This window comes from Bombina bombina, chromosome 2, assembly GCF_027579735.1.
Source record: "Bombina bombina isolate aBomBom1 chromosome 2, aBomBom1.pri, whole genome shotgun sequence".
Lineage (NCBI taxonomy): Eukaryota > Metazoa > Chordata > Amphibia > Anura > Bombinatoridae > Bombina > Bombina bombina.
In genome coordinates, this window is record NC_069500.1 from 477,133,966 (window position 1) to 477,157,695 (window position 23,730).

The 23,730-nt window shown below is 39.6% G+C and overlaps 1 protein-coding gene across 1 annotated transcript in view; it reads left to right on the forward strand.

The window, feature by feature from the left end:
- SART3 (spliceosome associated factor 3, U4/U6 recycling protein) overlaps nt 1–23,730 on the forward strand; it is a 165,787-nt gene that overhangs the window by 37,521 nt on the left and 104,536 nt on the right. Inside the window, exon 7 of the mRNA XM_053699834.1 lies at nt 698–853. Within this exon, the coding sequence (XP_053555809.1) occupies nt 698–853 (156 nt within the window). The remainder of the gene's footprint in view (nt 1–697; nt 854–23,730) is intronic.

Below are 23,730 nucleotides of genomic sequence, written 5' to 3' on the forward strand. Positions count from 1 at the left end.
CAGATTTGTAGTGCAACTACCTGGTCTTCCTTACATATTTTTTGAAAATGTTTTACATAGTTGGCGTTTTTTGCTTCGGCAGAAGCAGCTTTTGGGAGAAAGGGGTTTTTGCAGGCTGTGGTGTCCTCAGAATGGGTCCGTCTCTCTTTTTACCATCCTGTTTTCATTCAGTGTCCTCTAGAGCTTGGGTATATGTTTCCCACAAGTAAGGAATAAAGCCGTGGACTCTCCTCATATTAAGAAGGAAAACATAAATTATGCTTACCAGATAATTTCCTTTTCTTCTGTATGAGGAGAGTCCACGGCCCCCGCTCCCGAATTCTCCGTTGGGCGGACTTAAATTTGTTTTTGTTCTTCTGGCACCATTTATACCCTGATATTTCTCCTACTGTTCCTTGTTCCCTTGGCAGAATGACTGGGGGATGAGGGAAGTGGGGGTATTTAAGCCTTTGGCTGGGGTGTCTTTGCCTCCTTCTGGTGGCCAGGTTCTGTATTTCCCACAAGTAAGGAATGAAGCCATGGACTCTCCTCATACAGAAGGAAAGGAAATTATCTGGTAAGCTTAATTTTATTTTTTTTCTTTATGCAATGTAAAATAAATATAAATTAAACTGTTAAGAGTTATAGGGTTCTCTCTTCCATATGTTTCCAACTTCTGAAATGCATAGTCATTGTATTCTTTCTTTCTTCTTTTCAGCTGGCTGCCGAAACACCAAAGTTATCGGAATACCAGGCGTACATTGACTTTGAGATGAAAGTTGGAGACCCTGCTCGCATCCAGCTAATTTTTGAACGTGCCCTTGCAGAAAACTGTCTAGTGCCAGATCTGTGGGCAAAGTACACCCAGTATCTAGTGAGTGACTGCACACAAACCCTTATTAGAATATGTAGATACATAATTTAGTACTTTTTAGTACAGTGGTGGTAACGTTTATCGAAATAAGTTTAAATTCAGGATGAAATTGGATTTGTTCTTGAAAATCACTTTATATGAATGTGTGGTTTACAGATTTAATTATTTATATTATGCCACATTATATGTTCCATCATCTGTAAGCTCTTAAAGGGACACTTAAAGGGATAATGTATTCAAAGTAGGTTTAGGAACACCATTTAAAATGGGGCTGCGCTCTTCCCCTCCCCATCAGAATTCTGCTGCTTCTTCTTTAAATACATTGCTTTTCTATGTTTTTTTATGCAGTGGTTTCAGCAGACAAAGGCAACTATTTCAAATTACAAAATAAAGATTATAGAAGCTATCTGTAAACAATTAAATACAATCCAGCAGATAAACTAGATAATTGAAGAGAAAAGTTTAAAGTAGAATGTCCCTAATTGTAAAATATCATAGTGTTTATAACCTCAATATCATTCTCACAAACTTTTAGATATTTTTTTTTTTTATCTCTCAGGCTCCTTTTAGTCTCTTCCGGTGCCAAACTTTGTGCATATTTAGCAACTGATTGGTGCATATATTCCATGGATGTATGTTAATGCACCAATCAGAGTAGTTGTGTTAATTTTAACACAAGTATACTTGAAAGATTTTTTTTTATTTTTTTATTATATACTTTTATGCATCTTGTGGCAGAAGATATATATCTTAAAAGTATCTAAAACTAGCAAGTCTGACCATTATTTGTTGCTATTTTTTTTTAATTTCTTTCCTTTTAAACCTATATTTCTTTCATGTAATTGGCAAGAGTCCATGAGCTAGTGACGTATGGGATATACAATCCTATCAGGAGGGGCAAAGTTTCCCAAACATCAAAATGCCTATAAATACACCCCTCACCACACCCATAATTCAGTTTTACAAACTTTACCTCCCGTGGAGGTGGTGAAGTAAGTTTGTGCTTGATTTTTATGATTTCTTCTATGATAAGCGCTTCTAAGCTTTCTGAAGCCCAATTCCTCTCAGAGTACAGTGTTTGTCAGAGGGATGTGAAGAGAGTATCGCCTATTGTTTTTATGGTTTCCCTCGCAGGGAATCTTTTCAAGGGTTCTCTGTTATCAGTCGTAGGGATTCATCTCCATCCTCCCTTTTCAGATCTACGATATACTCTTATGTACCAACCTCTGCTGATAGTTTTCAGTACTGGTTTGGCTATCTGCTATATGAGGATGGGTGTCTTTCATTAAGTATGTATCATTATTTAAGACACTCTCAGCTATGGTTTGGCGCTTTATGTATTTCTTTTTTAAGACACGATGAGTCCACGGATCATCTTAATTACTAATGGGATATTCACCTCCTCATCAGCAATAGGAGGCAAAGAGCACCACAGCAGAGCTGTTAAATAGCTCCTCCCTTCCCTCCCACCCCAGTCATTCTCTTTGCCTACGTTAGTGATAGGAAGAGATAAAGTGAGGTGTTAGTATAGATTCTTTAATCAAGCTTTTATTGTTTTTAAAGTAGTGCAAGATTGTGCTGCTTTGTTCTAGGGTGTAGCCGTAGTCCATATCAGTCTCTTCAATAGAGCATTGGTGGCTTTAGAGCAATGGGAACTTGTGGGACATAATTCTCACTTCGCCTCCCATACATTGATGCTGCCCTAACCCCGCTGGCTTAAGTAACATTACTCAGGCTTTATCTTTATCCAAAGGGCTATGTGAGGTAGAGGACTTTATAAACCTGCTGAGCTACCCTGCCCTGCTGTTGGGCAGATTTTAAGGTAAGTGCTGACTTTGTTATTCTGGGGTCAAGGACATTAACTCAGAGGAAAGTGGGCACTTTAATTTAATCAGTTAAACATAGAAGGGCAAACGTTAGGGGCTCTTTATGTTTGTGACATCAAGCTCTCTTTTTATGGAGGGTATTTGGACAGCAATAACTGCTGGCTTTATTTTTTGCTATGGTGGTTACATTCTCCTACGGCTTAAACAAGTAGATAAGCTGGTCGGGAGTTGAAAATGCAGTAACGCCAACGATGGGTGGGGCTTCGAATTTGCGCTCTTCCTGTATCTGCGCAGTATTCAGTACATCTTCTGTGGTAGAGACGTTTGGAGAGCGTGTCACTAGAACCTCATGGTTTTCTGTACTTGAGGCAGGCGGTTCTAGTGCTTTGTGCTCCTGTTTTGTTGTTTCTGTTGTCCCGGATCGATCCAGCTCCACAAAGGGGGATAGTGAAGTCTGGTTGGCAGATAGGCGCCTCAGCAGAGTTGCTGAGGTGTAGGGGTGTCTAGATTCTAATAAATGTTTCTTTATTAGTTTATGGCTACGTTTTTTACACGTGCAGTAAAACAGTTTCACTTTTAAATTTAAAGGAACAGTAACGTTTTTTACATTCAAACTTTTTTGGGTAAAAAAAAAGTTTTTATTACATAATTATACTATTGTGACTAAGTATGGACCAAGGAGACTTGCAAAGTGTTACTTGCTCCTTGTGTTTTGATGCAAATGTGGAACCACCTATCCCTTTCTGTCCCTCATGTATTGAGAGGACTTTAAACTATAGGGAAAAGATTTTTTCTGAGCAAAACTTTTCAAAGGCGGATGCTGTCCAATAGTCTAATGACAAGGTTCAAGGTATGCCGCAGCTTTTCTCCCCAAGCGTCCCAAAATTTACCGCCCGCACAAGCAGTGCCCTGCACTTCTGCTATAGCTCCAGCTTTCTGCTTTCCCAATGTTGCAGGGCAAACGTAAGAGGAAAACCAGACATTCAGTAAGTTCTGATGCAATTGTTGCAATTTCGGAGGTACCCTCCCAAGGCCATGAAGAGGAGGGTACTGCTGTTTCTTCTGAGGGTAAAATCTCATAGTCAGAAGTTTCATTGCCTCTGACGGACTCAGAGGTTGTAACTTTTAGGTTTAAGCTAGAACACCTCCGTCTGCTGCTGAGGGAGGTTTTGGTTACTTTAGACGACTGTGACTCCACGGTCGTGGTTGCCCATGCGAAGTCTAGTAAATTAGACAAATATTTCGAAGTTCCTTCTTACTCAGACGTATTTCCGGTTCCAAAGCGAGCTTCGTAGATCGTTACTAAGGAGTGGGAGAGACCAGGCATTCCCTTTTCTCCCTCCTCTATTTTTAAGAAGATGTTTCCCATAGCTGACTCTTTCAAGGAGGCTTGGCAAACAGTTCCTAAGGTGGAAGGAGCTATTTCCACCTTAGCCAAGAGAACCACTATTCCCATAGAGGATAGTTGTGCTTTCAAGGATGATATGGACAAGAAGTTAGAGGGTTTACTTAAAAAGATTTATGTTCACCAGAGTCTGTTATTACAGCCTGCTGCGTGCATTGCTACTGTCACTAGTGCAGCAGCATATTGGTTTGATGCTTTGTCCGAGTCGCTAAGGACTGAGACTTCTTTGGAGGAGATCCAAGACAGGATAAAAGCTCTGAAGCTAGCTAATGCTTTTATTACGGACGCTTCCCTTCAAATTATTAAACTGGCAGCTAAGAGTTCGGGTTTTTCTGTCCTAGCCTGCAGAGCCTTATGGTTAAAGCCTTGGTGTGCGGACGTGTGATCTAAGTCTAAGCTTCTAGCAATTCCTTACAAGGGGAAGACCTTGTTTGGACCTAGCCTGACGGAAATTATCTCTGATATTACGGGAGGTAAGGATCATCTCCTTCCTCAGGATAAGAGAAACAAACAAAAGGGACGACAGAGTAATTTTCGTTCCTTTCAAAATTTCAAGGGAAATTCTTCTTCCTCCTCTAAGCAGGAGCAATCTAAGCCTACATGGAGACCTAACCAGTTTTGGAACAAAGGTAAACAAACCAAGAAGCCTGCTATTGAATCCAAAACAGCATGAAGGGCATGCCCCCGATCCGTGACCGGATCTGGTAGGGGGCAGACTTTCCTTCTTCGTTCAGGCTTGGGTTCGGGATGTTTAGGATCCCTGGACAATAGAAATAGTGTCTCAGGGATACAAATTGTAGTTCAAAAGTTTTCTTCCCAGAAGCAGGTTTCTTCTTTCAAGATTATCTGCAAACCTGACAAAAAGAGAGGCGTTCATACATTGTGTAAGAGACCTCGCTGCCCTGGGAGTGATTGTTCCCGTCTCAGTACAGGAACAGGGTCAGGGTTTTTATTCCAGTCTGTTCGTGGTTCCCAAAAAGGAGGGAACCTTCAGACCAATTTTATATCTAAAGAGTCTAAACAAATTTCAGATGGAAACTATTCGTTCCATTCTTCCCTTCCAGGAGGGTCAGTTCATGACAACTGTGGATTTAAAGGATGCATACCTACATGTTCCTATTCACAGGGATCATCACAAGTTCCTAAGATTTGCCTTTCAGGGCAAACACTTCCAGTTCGTGGCTCTTCCTTTCGGCCTGGCCACTGCTTCCAGAATCTTCACAAAGATTCTGGGGTCTCTGTTGGCGGTACTTCGGTCAAGGGACATAGGGGTGGCACCTTATCTGGATGACATTCTAGTCCAGGCGCCATTGTTTCAACTAGCAAGATCCCATATTGACATAGTGTTATCTTTCCTGAGAACCCACGGGTGAAAGTAAACTTGGGAAAGTGTTCCCTAGTCCCATGTACAAGAGTCATTTTCTTGGGAACCGTTATAGACTCTTTTTCCATGAAGATTTTTCTGACAGAAGTCAGGAAATCAAAGATTATAGATACTTGCCGAGTCCTTCAGTCCACTCCACGGCTGACAGTGGCTCAGTGCATGGAGCTAATAAGGCTGATGGTGGCGGCGATGGACATCATCCCGTTTGCTTGTTTCCATCTCAGACCTCTGCAGTTAAGCATGCTCAGGCAATGGATCGGAGATTATGCAGACTTGTCTCTTCGATTAACTCTGGAACAGGAGACAAATGACTCTCTTCAATGGTGGTTGTCTCTGGATCATCTCTCCCAGGGAACCTGCTTTCATAGACCATCCTGGGTGATTGTGACAACAGATGCCAGCCTTCTGGGGTGGGGAACAGTATGGGGCTCCCTAAAGGCTTAGGGAGTTTGCACTCACAACCTTACTTCAGTGGCTTACATCAATCATCAGGGAGGAATGAGGAGTTCTTTGGCGATGACGGAGGTATCCAAGATAATTCAGTGAGCGGAGGCCCATTCTTGCTGTCTGTCGGCAATCCACATCCCAGGGGTGGACAACTGGGAGGCGGACTTCCTGAGCAGGCAGACTTTTCATCCGGGGGAGTGGGAACTCCATTCGGAAGTGTTCTCCGACCTGATTCTCAAGTGGGTTCAGCCGGAATTGGATCTCATGGCATCACGTCAGAATGCCAAGCTCCCGAGATATGGGTCGAGGTCCAGGGACCCTCAGGCGGAACTGATAGATGCTCTGGTGGTTCCTTGGACCTTCAATCTAGCATACCTATTTCCACTGTTTGCTCTTCTTCCTCTGTAATTGCTCAAATCAAACAGGAGAGGGCTTCGGTGATCCTCATAGCACCGGCCTGGCCTCGCAGGATTTGCTATGCGGATCTGGTGGAGATGGCGTCTCTACCACCTTGGAGACTTCCGTTGAGGAAGGACTTTCTGATTCAGGAGCCCTTCCTTCACCCAAATCTAGTTTCTCTGAAGCTGACTGCTTGGAGATTGAACGCTTAATTTTATCCAAGCGGGGGTTTTCTGACTTGGTCATAGAGACCATGATTCAGGCTCGTAAGCCTGTTACTAGAAGGATTTACCATAAGATTTGGCTTAAATATCTCTATTGATGTGAATTCAATGGCTACTCGTGGAGTAGAATTAGGATTCCTAGAATTTTGTCTTTTCTCCAAGAGGGTTTGGAGAAAGGTTTATCAACAAGTTCCCTAAAGGGTCAAATCACCTTATCTATTCTGTTACACAAACGTCTGGCGGATGTCCCAGATGTACAATCATTTTGTCAGGCCTTGGTCAGGATCAGGCCTACGTTCAAACCAGTTACTCCTCCATGGAGTCTTAATTTAGTTCTCAAAGTGCTTCAAGGTGTTCCGTTTGAGCCTATGCATTCCTTAGATATTAAGTTGTTATCTTGGAAAGTTTTATTTCTTGTTGCTATTTCTTCGGCTCGTAGAGTGTCAGAGCTCTCAGTATTACAGTACGACTCTCCTTACCTTATTTTCCATTCAGATAAGGTAGTTTTACGTACTAAGTTAGGATTTCTTCCTAAGGTTGTTTCTGATCGGAACATTAATCAGGAAATTGTTGTTCCTTCTTTGTGTCCTAATCCTTCTTCTCAGAAAGAACGACTTCTGCACAATTTGGACGTGGTCCGTGCTTTAAAATTTTACTTTTGGCGACTTAGGACTTACGTCAATCTTCTTCTTTGTCCCGAGAGGGTTACGGCTTATTCCATGAGGGCTGTGGCTTTCTCATGGGCATTCAAAAATGAAGCTTATGTGACAGATTTGCAAGGCTGCAACTTGGTCCTCTCTTCAGACTTTTTAAAAATTTTACAAATTTGAAACTTTTGCCTCGGCTGAGGCTTCTTTTGGAAGAAAGGTTCTTCAAGCAGTGGTGCCTTCCGTTTAGGTGCCCTGTCTTGTCCCTCCCGTATCATCTATGTACTCTAGCTTGGGTATTAGATACCATTAGTAATTAAGATGATCCGTGGACTCATCGTGTCTTAAAAAAGAAAAGAACATTTATGCTTACCTGATAAATTTATTTATTTTTTGACACGATGAGTCCACGGCCCGCCCTGTTCTTGTAAGACAGGTTTAGGGTTATTGTAAACTTCAGACACCTCTGCACCTTGTCTTTTCCTTTTTCTTCCTAACTTTGGTCGAATGAAAGGGAGGAGCTATTTAACAGCTCTGCTGTGGTGCTCTTTGCCTCCTCCTGCTGACCAGGAGGTGAATATCCCATTAGTAATTAAGATGATCCGTGAACTCATTGTGTCAAAAAAGAAATTAGTCAGATAAGCATAAATTTTCTTTTTACTTATATTTGCCATGAGTTAGGTCTATGTATATTTCCCTTTGCAGTCTAAACAGTTTCAGTATAGGAATCATGTTTGGGAAGTTTATTTAAACTTTTTTCTTACCTGGGGTTCAGTCTTTTTCAATTTGACTTTCATTTTTTTGCAGGCAAATCTAGGCTCGCGACGGCGCAAAATGCTGTTTTTTTAGTGTGTCAAATTTCGTCATTTCCTGCGTCTTTGTTGACGTTAGTTGTTTTGGCGCAAAATCGCGTTTGTTATGACTCGAGTTGTGTCATTTCCTGGTGTTAGTTTTGCTTCAAAAAATTTTAACTTCTTTTTGCGTTATGCGTCATTCTTGGCACAAAATTTTAGTTATTTTACCCCTCCCCCTCAATTGCTCGCTGTTTCCATGAAGTTTGAAAGCTATTATGCTTCTTTTGTTTTTATCTACTGAAACTGTTACATTGTGGAAATTGAATGTTTTACCTAATGTTATTATTCTTTTTCTGTTACATTTTGCGAGATGTCTCAATCTGATCCTGACTCTGATGTTACTGTAGAAACTATGATGCCCTGGAACACAATTCTACAAAGTTAAGTGTGTTCTTTTAATTTTTTAAGCTGTTGTTATTTCTTCAGCTCAATTATGTGGCATTTATTTATTATGTTTTATGCTAGCAATGTTTCTACATGTACAATAACATTTACTGTTTTGTACATATTCAGTTCATGTAGTTGATTTCATCTGCAAACATCACATGTTGTTGCTTATATCATAAAATGTTATGACTGCTATTATGCATTTAAGTAAACTTACTAGGTCTTTTCAAAGTTGTTAAGATTTTATTCATTTTGTTCTGACCGACAGCATATTTAAGTTTATTTTACTGATGAAGGTTTCTTTGGCTCAAAGGATCCTGTATCAGTTTGTTAAAATTCTCCTTATTTTTCATTTGAAATTTTTTTTGTTCTTTGTTAAGGACATTTTTCTATTTATAGCTTTTAGGAGTCTAGTCCTCCTATTAACTATCAGCTAGATTACGAGTTTTGTGTTATGACTCAAATAGCATCGTTATGCTTCCTAATGCTGCTTTTTCCCTAACGCTGCTATTACAAGTCTTGTCAGAATAGGTGTACCGCACACCTTTTTGGCCGTCACACAACATCAGTACCGCACTTTTAATAAAGTCCTTTTTCAATTGGACTTCCATAGCGCCGGTATTACGAGTTTTGTGGTGAGGCCAACAAGTGAGCGATACAGCCTAAAATGACAAGATCTGTACCGCCATCTAAAGTCAGTAGTTATGACACCCATAAACTACCTATTAACCCCTAAACCGAGGCCCTCCCACACCGCAAACACTAAAAAAAGTATTAACCCCTAATCTGCCACTCCGGACATCGCCGACACTTAAAAAATGTAATAACCCCTATTCCTTCGCTCCCCGACATTGTCGCCACTATAATAAACCTATTAACCACTAAACCACAAGCCCCCCCACAACGAAATATACTAAAATAAATTATTAACCCCTAAACCTCTGACCTCCCACATAACTACATAAATATATTAACCCCTAAACCTTACCCTAACGTAACCCTAATTCGAACCCTAACACCCCCTAACTTAAATTTAATTAAAATAAATCTAAATAAAACTTACAATTATGGGGGGGTGGAGCCAACAGCCAAACTAGACAGTCACATGTTTCCTGAGCTCTTGGGCCTGGACTATCTAATATATCTATTTTCAGCAAGAAACTAAACTAACTTAGAATATGGATGATCACTAACTAGTCTACAATTGATAGATGACCTTACAGAGACGAGGCATGCAACTAATCCAGGATTCAGTCGCTCCTCCTGGAGAGAACCCCTGCATTATGTGTAGTAAAAACATAATTTATTTAAGAACTTACCTGATAAATTAATTTCTTTCATATTGGCAAGAGTCCATGCGCTAGTGACGTATGGGATATACAATCCTACCAGGAGGCTTACAGTCACAGGATATCTAAATACAGAACCCAGCAGGTGAGAGGTCTTTCCCGTGTTCGGGCTGGCTAGGACAGGTACATCGAGCCATATCCCACTTTCCAGGGACAGACTCCATATGTATAATTCCTATCCAAGGATCCAGTAACCGTTCCAGCCTCAATCACCTAGCTTAAGGGTTATACAGACACGAGGAGAAATCCACAATTTGATCGAAAAATACCCGAAGGACCCGTATTCAAACCAAAGAAAGAAAGCAAGGGAGAACACACGGAATTACTTCACCAAAAGACCGGCCGGTCACAACTTTAACTGAAGAAATCCAGAATATGGACAATATACCAAGGTTTTTATAATAAGAGACAATCTGCCTATACACGCATATATGACAGATAAATCTGCAAACTACCATTTATATTTGTGACAAACCACCGTAGACCTGGAATATCAATGTCTGAGTAAAAATACGTGGTATTCACACGTATCTAGCTAGTACACTGTAAAATTAGATCTGTACCGAAAATTGTAATTGTAACAAAACATAATATACGATACATGTATGCTAAGGAAAAGAAACTTTTTGTTTTGTATTAAAGGTTCCAAACTAGAGCCGCTTTCATAAAACTACGATTACAGTTTGAAACCAGCAGTAATACTGATAGAATATAACAAGTATAAATTTTAAACAAAAAATTTTTTAATGATGTTTTAAATCTAGATGCCGGCATCTATGTGTTAGCTTTTATTGTTAACTAATTCACGATAGGAATCTTATCTGTATAGGAATAAAATACATACATCTTCAAACATATGCTCCTCTTTTTTACGTTTTTTACGTCATATTCTACGTCATATTTTACAAAAATATCTATGAGATATATAAAAAACCATAGGACATAAGACTATCCTAAAAATATAGGAATTATTCTACCATCCCGGTTATATGATCAAAATAAACCAGGGATCCTCATATATCAAAATAGTTATCTCAAAATCTGAGAACCCAAAACAGGGACACCCTCACATTCAGATATAAATCTATCCGAGATCACATACACTTATTTTACTTTATAAGACTCGCAGCTGTTTAGCGCTATCCCAACCACTTTTTCTTTTCTTCTAAATCCTACCAGGAGGGGCAAAGTTTCCCAAACCTCAAAATGCCTATAATTACACCCCTCACCACACCCACAATTCAGTTTAACGAATAGCCAAGCAGTGGGGTGATAAAGAAAGGAGTAGAAAGCATCAACAAAGGAAATTTGGAAATAATTGTGCTTAATACAAAAATCATAACCACCATAAAAAGGGTGGGCCTCATGGACTCTTGCCAATATGAAAGAAATGAATTTGTTAGGTAACTAGTTCTTACATAAATTACATATGAGCTAGTGACGTATGGAATAGCAATACCCAAGATGTGGATCTCCACTCAAGAGTCACTAGAGAGGGAGGGAATAAAATATAAACAGCCATTTTCCGCTGAAAAAATTAATCCACAACCCAAAAACTAAGTTTATTTTCATAATTGAAAGAAAAAAACTTAAATCAAAAGCTGAAGAACTTTTCTACCAAAAACTGCTTCCGAAGAAGCAAATACATCAAAACGGCAGAATTTAGTAAATTTATGCAAAGAGGACAAAGTTGCCGCTTTGCAAATCTGATCAACCGAAGCTTCATTCTTAAAAGCCTACAAAGTGGAGACTGATCTAGTAGAATGGGCTGTAATTCTCTGAGGAGGGGCCTGACCCGACTCCAAATAAGCTTGATGAATTAAAAGTTTCAACCAAGAAGCCAAGGAAATAGCAGAAGCCTTCTGACCTTTCCTAGGACCAGAAAATAAAACAAATAGACTGGAAGTCTTCCTGAAATCTTTAGTAGCTTCCACATAATATTTCAAAGCTCTTACCACATCCAAAGAATGTAAGGATCTTTCCAAAGAATTCTTAGGATTAGGACACAAGGAAGGGACAACAATTTCTCTTCTAATGTTGTTAGAATTCACAACCTTAGGTAAAGATTGAAAAGAAGTCCGCAAAACTGCCTTATCCTGATGAAAAATCAGAAAAGGAGACTCACAAGAAAGAGCAGATAGCTCAGAAACTCTTCTAGCAGAAGAGATGGCCAAAAGGAACAACACTTTCCAAGAAAGTAGTTTAATGTCCAAAGAATGCATAGGTTCAAATGGAGGAGCCTGTAAAGCTTTCAGAACCAAATTAAGACTCCAAGGAGGAGAAATTGATTTAATAACAGGCTTAATACGAACTAAAGCCTGTACAAAACAGTGTATATTAAGAAGTATAGCAATCTTTCTGTGAAACCCTTATCCAAACCATCCTGAAGAAATTGTAAAATTCTAGGAATTCTAAAAGAATGCCAGGAGAATTTATGAGAAGAACACCATGAAATGTAAGTCTTCCAAACTCTATAATAAATCTTTCTAGAGACTGATTTACAAGCTTGTAACACAGTATTAATCACTGAGTCAGAGAAACCTCTATGACTTAGTACTAAGCGTTCAATTTCCATACCTTCAAATTTAATGATTTGAGATCCTGATGGAAAAATGGACCTTGAGATAGTAGGTCTGGCCATAACGGAAGTGGCCAAGGCGGGCAACTGGACATCCGAACCAGATCTGCATACCAAAACCTGTGTGGCCATGCTGGAGCTACCAGCAGCACAAATGATTGTTCCATGATGATTTTGGAGATCACTCTTGGAAGGAGAACTAGAGGCGGGAAAATGTAAGCAGGATGATAACACCAATGAAGTTTCAGCGCATCCACTGCTTCCGCCTGCACATCCCTGGACCTGGACAGGTATCTGGGAAGTTTCTTGTTTAGATGAGAGGCCATGAGATCTATCTCTGGAAGACCCCACATCTGAACAATCTGAGAAAATACATCTGGATTGAGAGACCACTCCCCTGGATGTAAAGTCTGGCGGCTGAGATAATCCGCCTCCCAATTGTCTACACCCGAGATACTTCTTTCATAGCTTGGGGACTGTGAGTTCCACCCTGATGATTGACATATGATTGACATAGGCCACTGTTGTGATATTGTCTGTCTGAAAACAAATGAACGGTTCTCTCTTTAACAGAGGCCAAAACTGAAGAGCTCTGAGAATAAAATATTTATTGGTAATCTCGCCTCTTGAGATTTCCAAACCCCTTGTGCTGTCAGAGATCCCCAAACAGCTCTCCAACCTGAAAGACTCGCATCTGTTGTGATCACAGTCCAGGTTGGCCGAACAAAAGAAGCCCCTTGAACTAAACAATGGTGATCTATCCACCATGTCAGAGAGTGTCGTACATTGGGATTTAAGGATATTAATTGTGATATCTTTGTATAATCCCTGCACCATTGGTTCAGCATACAAAGCTGTAGAGGTCTCATGTGAAAACGAGCAAAGGGGATCGCGTCCGATGCTGCAGTCATGAGACCTAAAACTTCCATGCACATAGCCACTGAAGGGAATGACTGAGACTGAAGGTGCCGGCAGGCTGCAACCAATTTTAAACGTCTGTTGTCTGGGAGACAGAGTCATGAACACTGAATCTATCTAGAAGCCTAAAAAGTTGACCCTTGTCTGAGGAATCAAGAAACTTGTGGCAAATTGATCCTCCAACCATGTTTCCGAAGTTGATTTGTGTGAGATTCTGCAGTATGTAAAGACTGAGCTAGTACCAAGATATCGTTCCAATAAGGAAACACCGCAATACACCTGTTCACTGATTACAGAGAGTAGGGCACCCAGAACCTTTGAGAAGATTCTTGGAGCTGTTGCTAGGCCAAATGGAAGAGCAACAAATTGGTAATGCTTGTTTAGAAAAGAGAATCTCAGAAACTGATAATGTTCTGGATGAATCGGAATATGAAGGTATGCATCCTGCAAGCCAATTGTGGACATATAATGTCCTTGCTGAACAAAAGGCAGAATAGTCCTTATAGTCACCATCTTGAAAGTTGGTACTCTTACATAACGATTCAAAATTTTCAGATCCAGAACTGGTCTGAATAAATTTTCCTTTTTTGGGACAATGAATAGATTTGAATAAAACCCCAAACCTTGTTCCTGAAGAGGAACTGGCATGATTACCCCTGAAGACTCCAGGTCTGAAACACACTTCAGGAAAGCCTGAGCTTTTACCGGATTTGCTGGGATACGTGAGAGAAAAAAATCTTCTCACAGGAGGTCTTACTCTGAATCCTATTTGATACCCTTGAGAGACAATGCTCTTCTAGCTAAAATAGCTAAAGACATGGATCTAACATCAATTTTGATATAAAAAATGGCATCACAAATAAAATGATTAGCATATTGCAGTAAGCGAATGATGCTAGATAAGTCAGAATCCAATTCCTGTTGCGCTAAATTCTCCAACCAGAAAGTTGATGCAGTCGCAACATCAGCCAAAGAAATTGCAGGTCTAATAAGATGACCTGAATATAAATAGGCCTTCCTTAGATAAGATTCAAGCTTCCTATCTAAAGGATCCTTAAAGGAAGTACTATCTTCCATAGGAATAGTGGTACGTTTAGCAAGAGTAGAAATAGCCCCATCAACTTTGGGGATTTTTTCCCAAAACTCTATAGATTTTGCTGGTAAAGGATACAATTTTTTAAACCTTGAAGAAGGAATAAAAGAAGTACCTGGCTTATTCCATTCCTTAGAAATCATATCAGAAATAGCCTCAGGAATAGGAAAAACCCCTGGAGAAACCACAGGAGGTTTAAAAACAGCATTTAAACGTTTATTAGACTGCACGTCAAGAGGACTGGTTACCTCAATATCCAAAGTAATTAACACTTCTTTTAATAAAGAACGCATATACTCTATTTTAAATAAATAAGTAGATTTGTCAGTGTCAATGTCTGAGGAAGGATCTTCTGTATCAGATAGATCCTCATCAGAAGAGGATAAATTATTATGTTGTTGGTCATTTGAAATTTCATCAACTAAATGAGAAGTTTTAAAAGACCTTTTACATTTATTCGAAGGTGGAATTGCAGACAACGCCTTCAAAATAGAATCAGAAACAAATTCTTTAAAATTTACAGGTATATCATGCACATTAGAAGTTGAAGGAACTGCAACTGGCAATGTACTATTACTGCTAGATACACTATCTGCATGTAAAAGTTTATTATGACAACTATTACAAATGACATTCGGGGAAATAATTTCAACAATTTTACAACAAATGCACTTAGCTTTGGTAGAATCGATGTCAGGCAGCAATGTTCGAGCAGAAACTTCTGAGGCAAGATTGAGACATCTTGCAAAATGTAAGAGAAAAAACAACATATAAAGCAAAATTATCTATTTCCTTATATGACAGTTTCAGGAATGGGAAAAAATGCAAATAGCATAGGCCTCTGATAGAGAAAAAAGCAAGAGGCAAACATCAATGGGGTATTGAAATAATGAAAAAGTTTGGCGCCAAGTATGATGCACAAACGTAACGTAAACTTTTTTGGCGCCAAAAATAACCGGAAATGACACACTCGCGTCACTAATGACGCAACCGTGTGAAAGGTCTCGGCGTCAAGTATGATGCCGGAAATGACGAAGTTGCGTCATAGACGTATTTTTCCGCGCCAAAAATGTTTTTGCGCCAAGAATGACGCAATAAAGTTTAGCATTTGACGCACCCGCGGGCCTAATGCTGCCCGCAATTTGCAAGAAGTAGTCAATTGAAAAAAGACTAAACCCCAGGTAAGAAAAAAATTTCTTTAAAAGATGTTTATATTTCCCAAATATGAAACTGACAGTCTGCAGAAGGGAAATACATGAACCTGACTCATGGCAAATATAAGTACAATACATATATTTAGAACTTTATATAAATGCATAAAGTGCCAAACCATAGCTGAGGTGTCTTAAGAAATAAAAACATACTTACCCAAAGACACCCATCCACATATAGCAAATAGCCAAACCAGTACTGAAACAGTTATTAGTAGAGGCAATGGTAAATTGAGAGTATATCGTCGATCTGAAAAGGGAGGTAGGAGATGAATCTCTACGACCGATAACAGAGAACCTATGAAATAGACCCACGTTAGGGAAATCATCGTATTCAATAAGTGATACTCCCTTCACGTCCCTCTGACATTCACTGTAATCTGAGAGGAATCAGGCTTCAACAATGCTGAGAAGCGCATATCAACGTAGAAATCTTAGCACAAACTTACTTCACCACCTCCATAGGAGGCAAAGTTTGTAAAACTGTGGGTGTGGTGAGGGGTGTATTTATAGGCATTTTGAGGTTTGGGAAACTTTGCCCCTCCTGGTAGGATTGTATATCTTATACGTCACTAGCTCATGGACTCTTGCCAATTACATGAAAGAAATATGTAGGCCTTCCTCCATTACTACCAACCCAAGCCCCTGTAAGGCTAAGCCAGCAGATGTTTCCGAAACTGAAGAAACTTACGAGCTATTACATACCTTGTTAGAAGGTTTAGGGCGACGGATGACAAGCTGTTTCTATGACCTATCTGATACTCTAAAATCGACATCAAGGGGAGCGGTCAGCGCCGCACTAGCTAACAAAGACTATGGGAGCGCACAGGTGGAGATGCCTCTAGAATGCCTGCTGCCGATGTCTTTTACTCCCCCGTTACTTATCTTGAATAGCGAAGATGTGTGTGATCCATCACAGGGACATTCTGCACTACCTCTCGCTGATCACACGACAACCGTGTCGAGCATTGCAGCGATTTTGGAACTGAGCCCACAGAGTGTGAAGGTTAGACAGTTTCCTAGGTCCACACCATGCCTCACAGCACTGGGGGTGTATCGCTGGCCCTTGGCTTATGACCGTGGTGAGCTGATCGATCGTTCAGGCAGAGATCTGGAACTTACTTTATCACTGCTGCCACGGGCTTTGATTTGGATGCCTGACATTCTTTCGTTGCTGTGTCCTGCTTATGCAGTGATGGCGCAGGCTTCGGGGTACAACCACGTGGATGAGGAATCTTCATACCTCAAATTATTATGCATAAGCTTATAGACTTGGTGTTGGATAATTTTTCTTACGGGGTATAGGCTAGGGGAAAGACGCTACACTTCTTCTGTTCATTCTCCCTAAGCCGGTGGGGAAAAACTTTACATGCCTTTTGTAGAGCTTTTGGTTATCGCAACCCCACAGCCCAATGTTAATGATGACATGCTTAAATTGTCTGATGTGGTGTTTCCTAAGCTCCGGTTGTGACTGTTTAGTTATCCTATGGCCAATTTCCCTTTCCCAGTCAGAACAGCACTCGTTTAGACCACATGTCTGTTTATTTTTCCACAGTTTTCATAGCATTTACCAATTATGTTAATTAATGTATTAAGATGTTTTATATTCATATACATGTTTCAAAAAGTTTATTATAGTTTTAGTAATATATTATTTGACTTGAACTAGTGGTTGATCTATACCATATATTTTCTATAAGAAGCTGGACTTATATTAGCCTCTTGTATCTAACTCTCAGTTTCTTTTGCATTTTGCTGTAGTTTAATGTCATATTCTGTAAGTATCAAAGGTCTCAAGTCTACATTTGATTCATAACACCTATATACCTGAATATATATTTTAGAATTATACCCAGCTTAGCTTAAGACTAGGTGTAGTATTTAATATATGATAACATTTAGGTTTCATGCATTAATATATGCACACACTGACTAATAACTGTTCTGCAGTGCTATTGAGATACAGTAGCTAGTTAATTTTTTCTACTGCACCTACCTCTGTTTATTATTCTTCTAATTAGGAGGTTTACTCTCCATCCAGTTTACTGTATCTGTCACCTGTACATGTATTAATAGTAGAATACACTGATAGACTGATGGCGTATTCAGAGCTCACTAATACTCATAAGCTTATCTGCTTTATTGATCCTATCTCAGCTCAAAATTTCCTTATATTTAGTCATACCTCATAGATTTAAGCACTGTAGTCAGCAAGGTCTACCACGTTTACTAGTTTCCCATATTCTTGTAATTTACAAGCCACTGGCCCGTGCGATAGGCTGTCACTGGTTCTGAGAGTTTGTTGCTGTACAGTGCTACTCTAGCATCTCTATGTATTCCCAGGCTAAGTGCAAGGGATACCAGAATAAGTTAGAACAATGCCTAGCTCAAAACAAGTCGTAAGCTCTTGCCGCAGTATTAATTGCACTATGGATAGAATCTTACCCGCTTTTTGCATAAGTACTACCATTTACTTAAGTTTATAGGCATAGTTTAATATTTAAAATCAACGAGATTGTTTAATATTAATCTCCTATTCATTAAGCTATTTCAGAGACCATATCATTTACAATTATAGTCTAGACTTTTGTATTCTTCATTTGCAACCTATTCATTATTTAAGATTGATTTATTAAATACAAGTATCTCTGCCAGCAGAGGGTTTCCTATTTTGACAAAGTAACCCCAGTGGATCTTAACTTAAGAAACCTCTTGCTAGGATATTGCCTATACTTGTACTAGTGAGGGTTAATTTAATAATGTCTTTTCAGCCATAAGCAAACTCCAACCTGATATCTGCTGTTATTGTTGTAACGCCTGGTACCCTCTTAACGTTTGGTGCCTACTTTTTATATGACTGTAGATCTACATCTGAAGCTGTGGGATTAATAAGTTAAATTGTTATTGGTATCATATACTATTGCTTCCTACTTGATATATGTATTTTGAGCTTGTGGCTAAGATTTCAAGAAAGGACCTAACTGCTGTACTATAAGTCTATTCACCACTTGTACTCTATATTATTAATATTTGACGTTATATATAACTCTATATTTCCTAAATTGCCCTTATATATATGGCTCCACCCCTCCACCCTTTCCCTCATTTACATAGCGGTGCTTACCCGCTGAAATCCCCCCCCATATTATATTTCTTTCATGTAATTAACAAGAGTCCATGAGCTAGTGACGTATGGGATATACATTCCTACCAGGAGGGGCAAAGTTTCCCAAACCTTAAAATGCCTATAAATACACCCCTCACCACACCCACAAATCAGTTTTACAAACTTTGCCTCCAAGGGAGGTGGTGAAGTAAGTTTGTGCTAGATTCTACGTTGATATGCGCTCCGCAGCAAGTTGGAGCCCGGTTTTCCTCTCAGCGTGCAGTGAATGTCAGAGGGATGTGAGGAGAGTATTGCCTATTGAATGCAGTGATCTCCTTCTACGGGGTCTATTTCATAAGGTTCTCTGTTATCGGTCGTAGAGATTCATCTCTTACCTCCCTTTTCAGATCGACGATATACTCTTATATTTACCATTTCCTCTACTGATTCTCGTTTCAGTACTGGTTTGGCTTTCTACAAACATGTAGATGAGTGTCCTGGGGTAAGTAAGTCTTATTTTCTGTGACACTCTAAGCTATGGTTGGGCACTTTATTTATAAAGTTCTAAATATATGTATTCAAACATTTATTTGCCTTGACTCAGAATGTTCAACTTTCCTTATTTCCAGACAGTCAGTTTCATATTTGGGATTATGCTTTAAATTATCATATTTTGTCTTACCTCAAAAATTTGACTTTTTTCCCTGTGGGCTGTTAGGCTCGCGGGGGCTGAAAATGCTTCATTTTATTGCGTCATTTTTGGCGCGGATTTTTTTGGCGCAAAAATTCATTTCCGTTTCCGGCGTCATACGTGTCGCCGGAAGTTGCGTCATTTTTTGACGTTATTTTGCGCCAAAAATGTCGGCGTTCCGGATGTGGCGTCATTTTTGGCGCCAAAAGCATTTAGGCGCCAAATAATGTGGGCGTCTTATTTGGCGCCAAAAAATATGGGCGTCGCTTTTGTCTCCACATTATTTCAGTCTCATTTTCATTTTGCTTCTGGTTGCTAGAAGCTTGATGTTTGGCATTTTTTTTCCCATTCCTGAAACTGTCTTATAAGGAATTTGATTTATTTTGCTTTATATGTTGTTTTTTCTCTTACATATTGCAAGATGTCTCACGTTGCATTTGAGCCAGAAGATACTACAGGAAAACCACTGCCTGCTGGATCTACCAAAGCTAAGTGTATCTGCTGTAAACTTTTGGTAGCTATTTCTCCAGCTGTTGTTTGTAATAATTGTCATGACAAACTTGTTAAAGCAGATAATATTTCCTTTAGTGATGTACCATTGCCTGTTGCAGTTCCCTCAACATCTAAGGTGCAGAATGTTCCTGATAACATAAGAGATTTTGTTTCTGAATCCATAAAGAAGGCTTTGTCTGTTATTTCTCCTTCTAGTAAACGTAAGTCTTTTAAATCTTCTCTCTCTACAGATGAATTTTTAAATGAACACCATCATTCTGATTCTTTGGACTCTTCTAGTTCAGAGGATTCTGTCTCAGAGATTGATGCTGATAAATCTTCATATTTATTTAAGATGGAATTTATTCGCTCTTTACTTAAAGAAGTACTAATTGCTTTAGAAATAGAGGATTCTAGTCCTCTTGATACTAATTCTATACGTTTGGATAAGGTTTTTAAAGCTCCTGCGGTTATTCCAGAAGTCTTTCCTGTTCCTAATGCTATTTCTGCAGTAATTGCTAAGGAATGGGATAAATTGGGTAATTCATTTACTCCTTCTAAACGTTTTAAGCAATTATATCCTGTTCCGCCTGACAGGTTAGAATTTTGGGACAAAATCCCTAAAGTTGATGGGGCTATTTCTACCCTTGCTAAACGTACTACCATTCCTACGTCAGATGGTACCTCGTTTAAGGATCCTTTAGATAGAAAAATTGAATCTTTTCTAAGAAAAGCTTATCTATGTTCAGGTAATCTTCTTAGACCTGCTATATCTTTGGCTGATGTTGCTGCAGCTTCAACTTTTTGGTTGGAAACTCTAGCGCAACAAGTATCAAATCGTGATTCTCATGATATTATTCTTCTTCTCCAGCATGCTAATAATTTCATCTGTGATGCCATTTTTGATATTATTAGAGTTGATGTTAGATTTATGTCTCTGGCTATCTTAGCCAGAAGAGCTTTATGGCTTAAGACTTGGAATGCTGATATGGCTTCTAAATCAACTCTACTTTCCATTTCTTTCCAGGGAAACAAATTATTTGGTTCTCAGTTGGATTCTATTATTTCAACTGTTACTGGTGGGAAAGGAACTTTTTTACCACAGGATAAAAAGTCTAAAGGTAAAAACAGGGCTAACAATCGTTTTCGTTCCTTTCGTTTCAACAAAGAACAAAAGCCTGATCCTTCGTCCTCAGGAGCAGTTTCAGTTTGGAAACCATCTCCAGTCTGGAATAAATCCAAGCCTGCTAGAAAGGCAAAGCCTGCTTCTAAGTTCACATGAAGGTACGGCCCTCATTCCAGTTCAGCTGGTAGGGGGCAGGTTACGTTTTTTCAAAGAAATTTGGATCAAATCTGTTCACAATCTTTGGATTCAGAACATTGTTTCAGAAGGGTACAGAATTGGTTTCAAGATGAGACCTCCTGCAAAGAGATTTTTTCTTTCCCATGTCCCAGTAAATCCAGTGAAAGCTCAAGCATTTCTGAATTGTGTTTCAGATCTAGAGTTGGCTGGAGTAATTATGTCAGTTCCAGTTCCGGAACAGGGGATGGGGTTTTATTCAAATCTCTTCATTGTACCAAAGAAGGAGAATTCCTTCAGACCAGTTCTGGATCTAAAATTATTGAATCGTTATGTAAGGATACCAACGTTCAAGATGGTAACTGTAAGGACTATATTGCCTTTTGTTCAGCAAGGGAATTATATGTCCACAATAGATTTACAGGATGCATATCTGCATATTCCGATTCATCCAGATCATTATCAGTTCCTGAGATTCTCTTTTCTAGACAAGCATTACCAATTTGTGGCTCTACCGTTTGGCCTTGCTACAGCTCCAAGAATTTTCACAAAGATTCTCGGTGCCCTTCTGTCTGTAATCAGAGAACAGGGTATTGTGGTATTTCCTTATTTGGACGATATCTTGGTACTTGCTCCGTCTTTACATTTAGCAGAGTCTCATACGAATCGACTTGTGTTGTTTCTTCAAGATCATGGTTGGAGGATCAATTTACCAAAAAGTTCTTTGATTCCTCAAACTAGGGTAACCTTTCTGGGTTTCCAGATAGATTCAGTGTCCATGACTCTGTCTTTAACAGACAAGAGACGTCTAAAATTGATTACAGCTTGTCGAAACCTTCAGTCACAATCATTCCCTTCGGTAGCCTTATGCATGGAAATTCTAGGTCTTATGACTGCTGCATCGGACGCGATCCCCTTTGCTCGTTTTCACATGCGACCTCTTCAGCTCTGTATGCTGAACCAATGGTGCAGGGATTACACAAAGATATCTCAATTAATATCTTTAAAACCGATTGTTCGACACTCTCTAACGTGGTGGACAAATCACCATCGTTTAATTCAGGGGGCTTCTTTTGTTCTTCCGACCTGGACTGTAATTTCAACAGATGCAAGTCTCACAGGTTGGGGAGCTGTGTGGGGATCTCTGACGGCACAAGGAGTTTGGGAATCTCAGGAGGTGAGATTACCGATCAATATTTTGGAACTCCGTGCAATTTTCAGAGCTCTTCAGTTTTGGCCTCTTCTGAAGAGAGAATCGTTCATTTGTTTTCAGACAGACAATGTCACAACTGTGGCATACATCAATCATCAAGGAGGGACTCACAGTCCTCTGGCTATGAAAGAAGTATCTCGAATTTTGGTTTGGGCGGAATCCAGCTCCTGTCTAATCTCTGCGGTTCATATCCCAGGTGTAGACAATTGGGAAGCGGATTATCTCAGTCGCCAAACGTTGCATCTGGGCGAATGGTCTCTTCACCCAGAGGTATTTCTTCAGATTGTTCAATTGTGGGGGCTCCCAGAGATAGATCTGATGGCCTCTCATCTAAACAAGAAACTTCCCAGGTATCTGTCCAGATCCCGGGATCCTCAGGCGGAGGCAGTGGATGCATTATCACTTCCTTGGAAGTATCATCCTGCCTATATCTTTCCGCCTCTAGTTCTTCTTCCAAGAGTAATCTCCAAGATTCTGAGGGAATGCTCGTTTGTTCTGCTAATAGCTCCGGCATGGCCTCACAGGTTTTGGTATGCGGATCTTGTCCGGATGGCATCTTGCCAGCCATGGACTCTTCCGTTAAGACCAGACCTTCTGTCACAAGGTCCTTTTTTCCATCCGGATCTGAAATCCTTAAATTTAAAGGTATGGAGATTGAACGCTTGATTCTTGGTCATAGAGGTTTCTCTGACTCCGTGATTAATACTATGTTACAGGCTCGTAAATCTGTATCTCGAGAGATATATTATAGAGTCTGGAAGACTTATATTTCATGGTGTCTTTCTCATCATTTTTCTTGGCATTCTTTTAGAATACCGAGAATTTTACAATTTCTTCAGGATGGTTTGGATAAGGGTTTGTCCGCAAGTTCTTTGAAAGGACAAATCTCTGCTCTTTCTGTTCTTTTTCACAGAAAGATTGCTATTCTTCCTGATATTCATTGTTTTGTACAAGCTTTGGTTCGTATAAAACCTGTCATTAAGTCAATTTCTCCTCCTTGGAGTTTGAATTTGGTTCTGGGAGCTCTTCAAGCTCCTCCGTTTGAACCTATGCATTCATTGGACATTAAATTACTTTCTTGGAAAGTTTTGTTCCTTTTGGCCATCTCTTCTGCTAGAAGAGTTTCTGAATTATCTGCTCTTTCGTGTGAGTCTCCTTTTCTGATTTTTCATCAGGATAAGGCGGTGTTGCGAACTTCTTTTGAATTTTTACCTAAAGTTGTGAATTCCAACAACATTAGTAGAGAAATTGTGGTTCCTTCATTGTGTCCTAATCCTAAGAATTCTAAGGAGAAATCATTGCATTCTTTGGATGTTGTTAGAGCTTTGAAATATTATGTTGAAGCTACGAAAT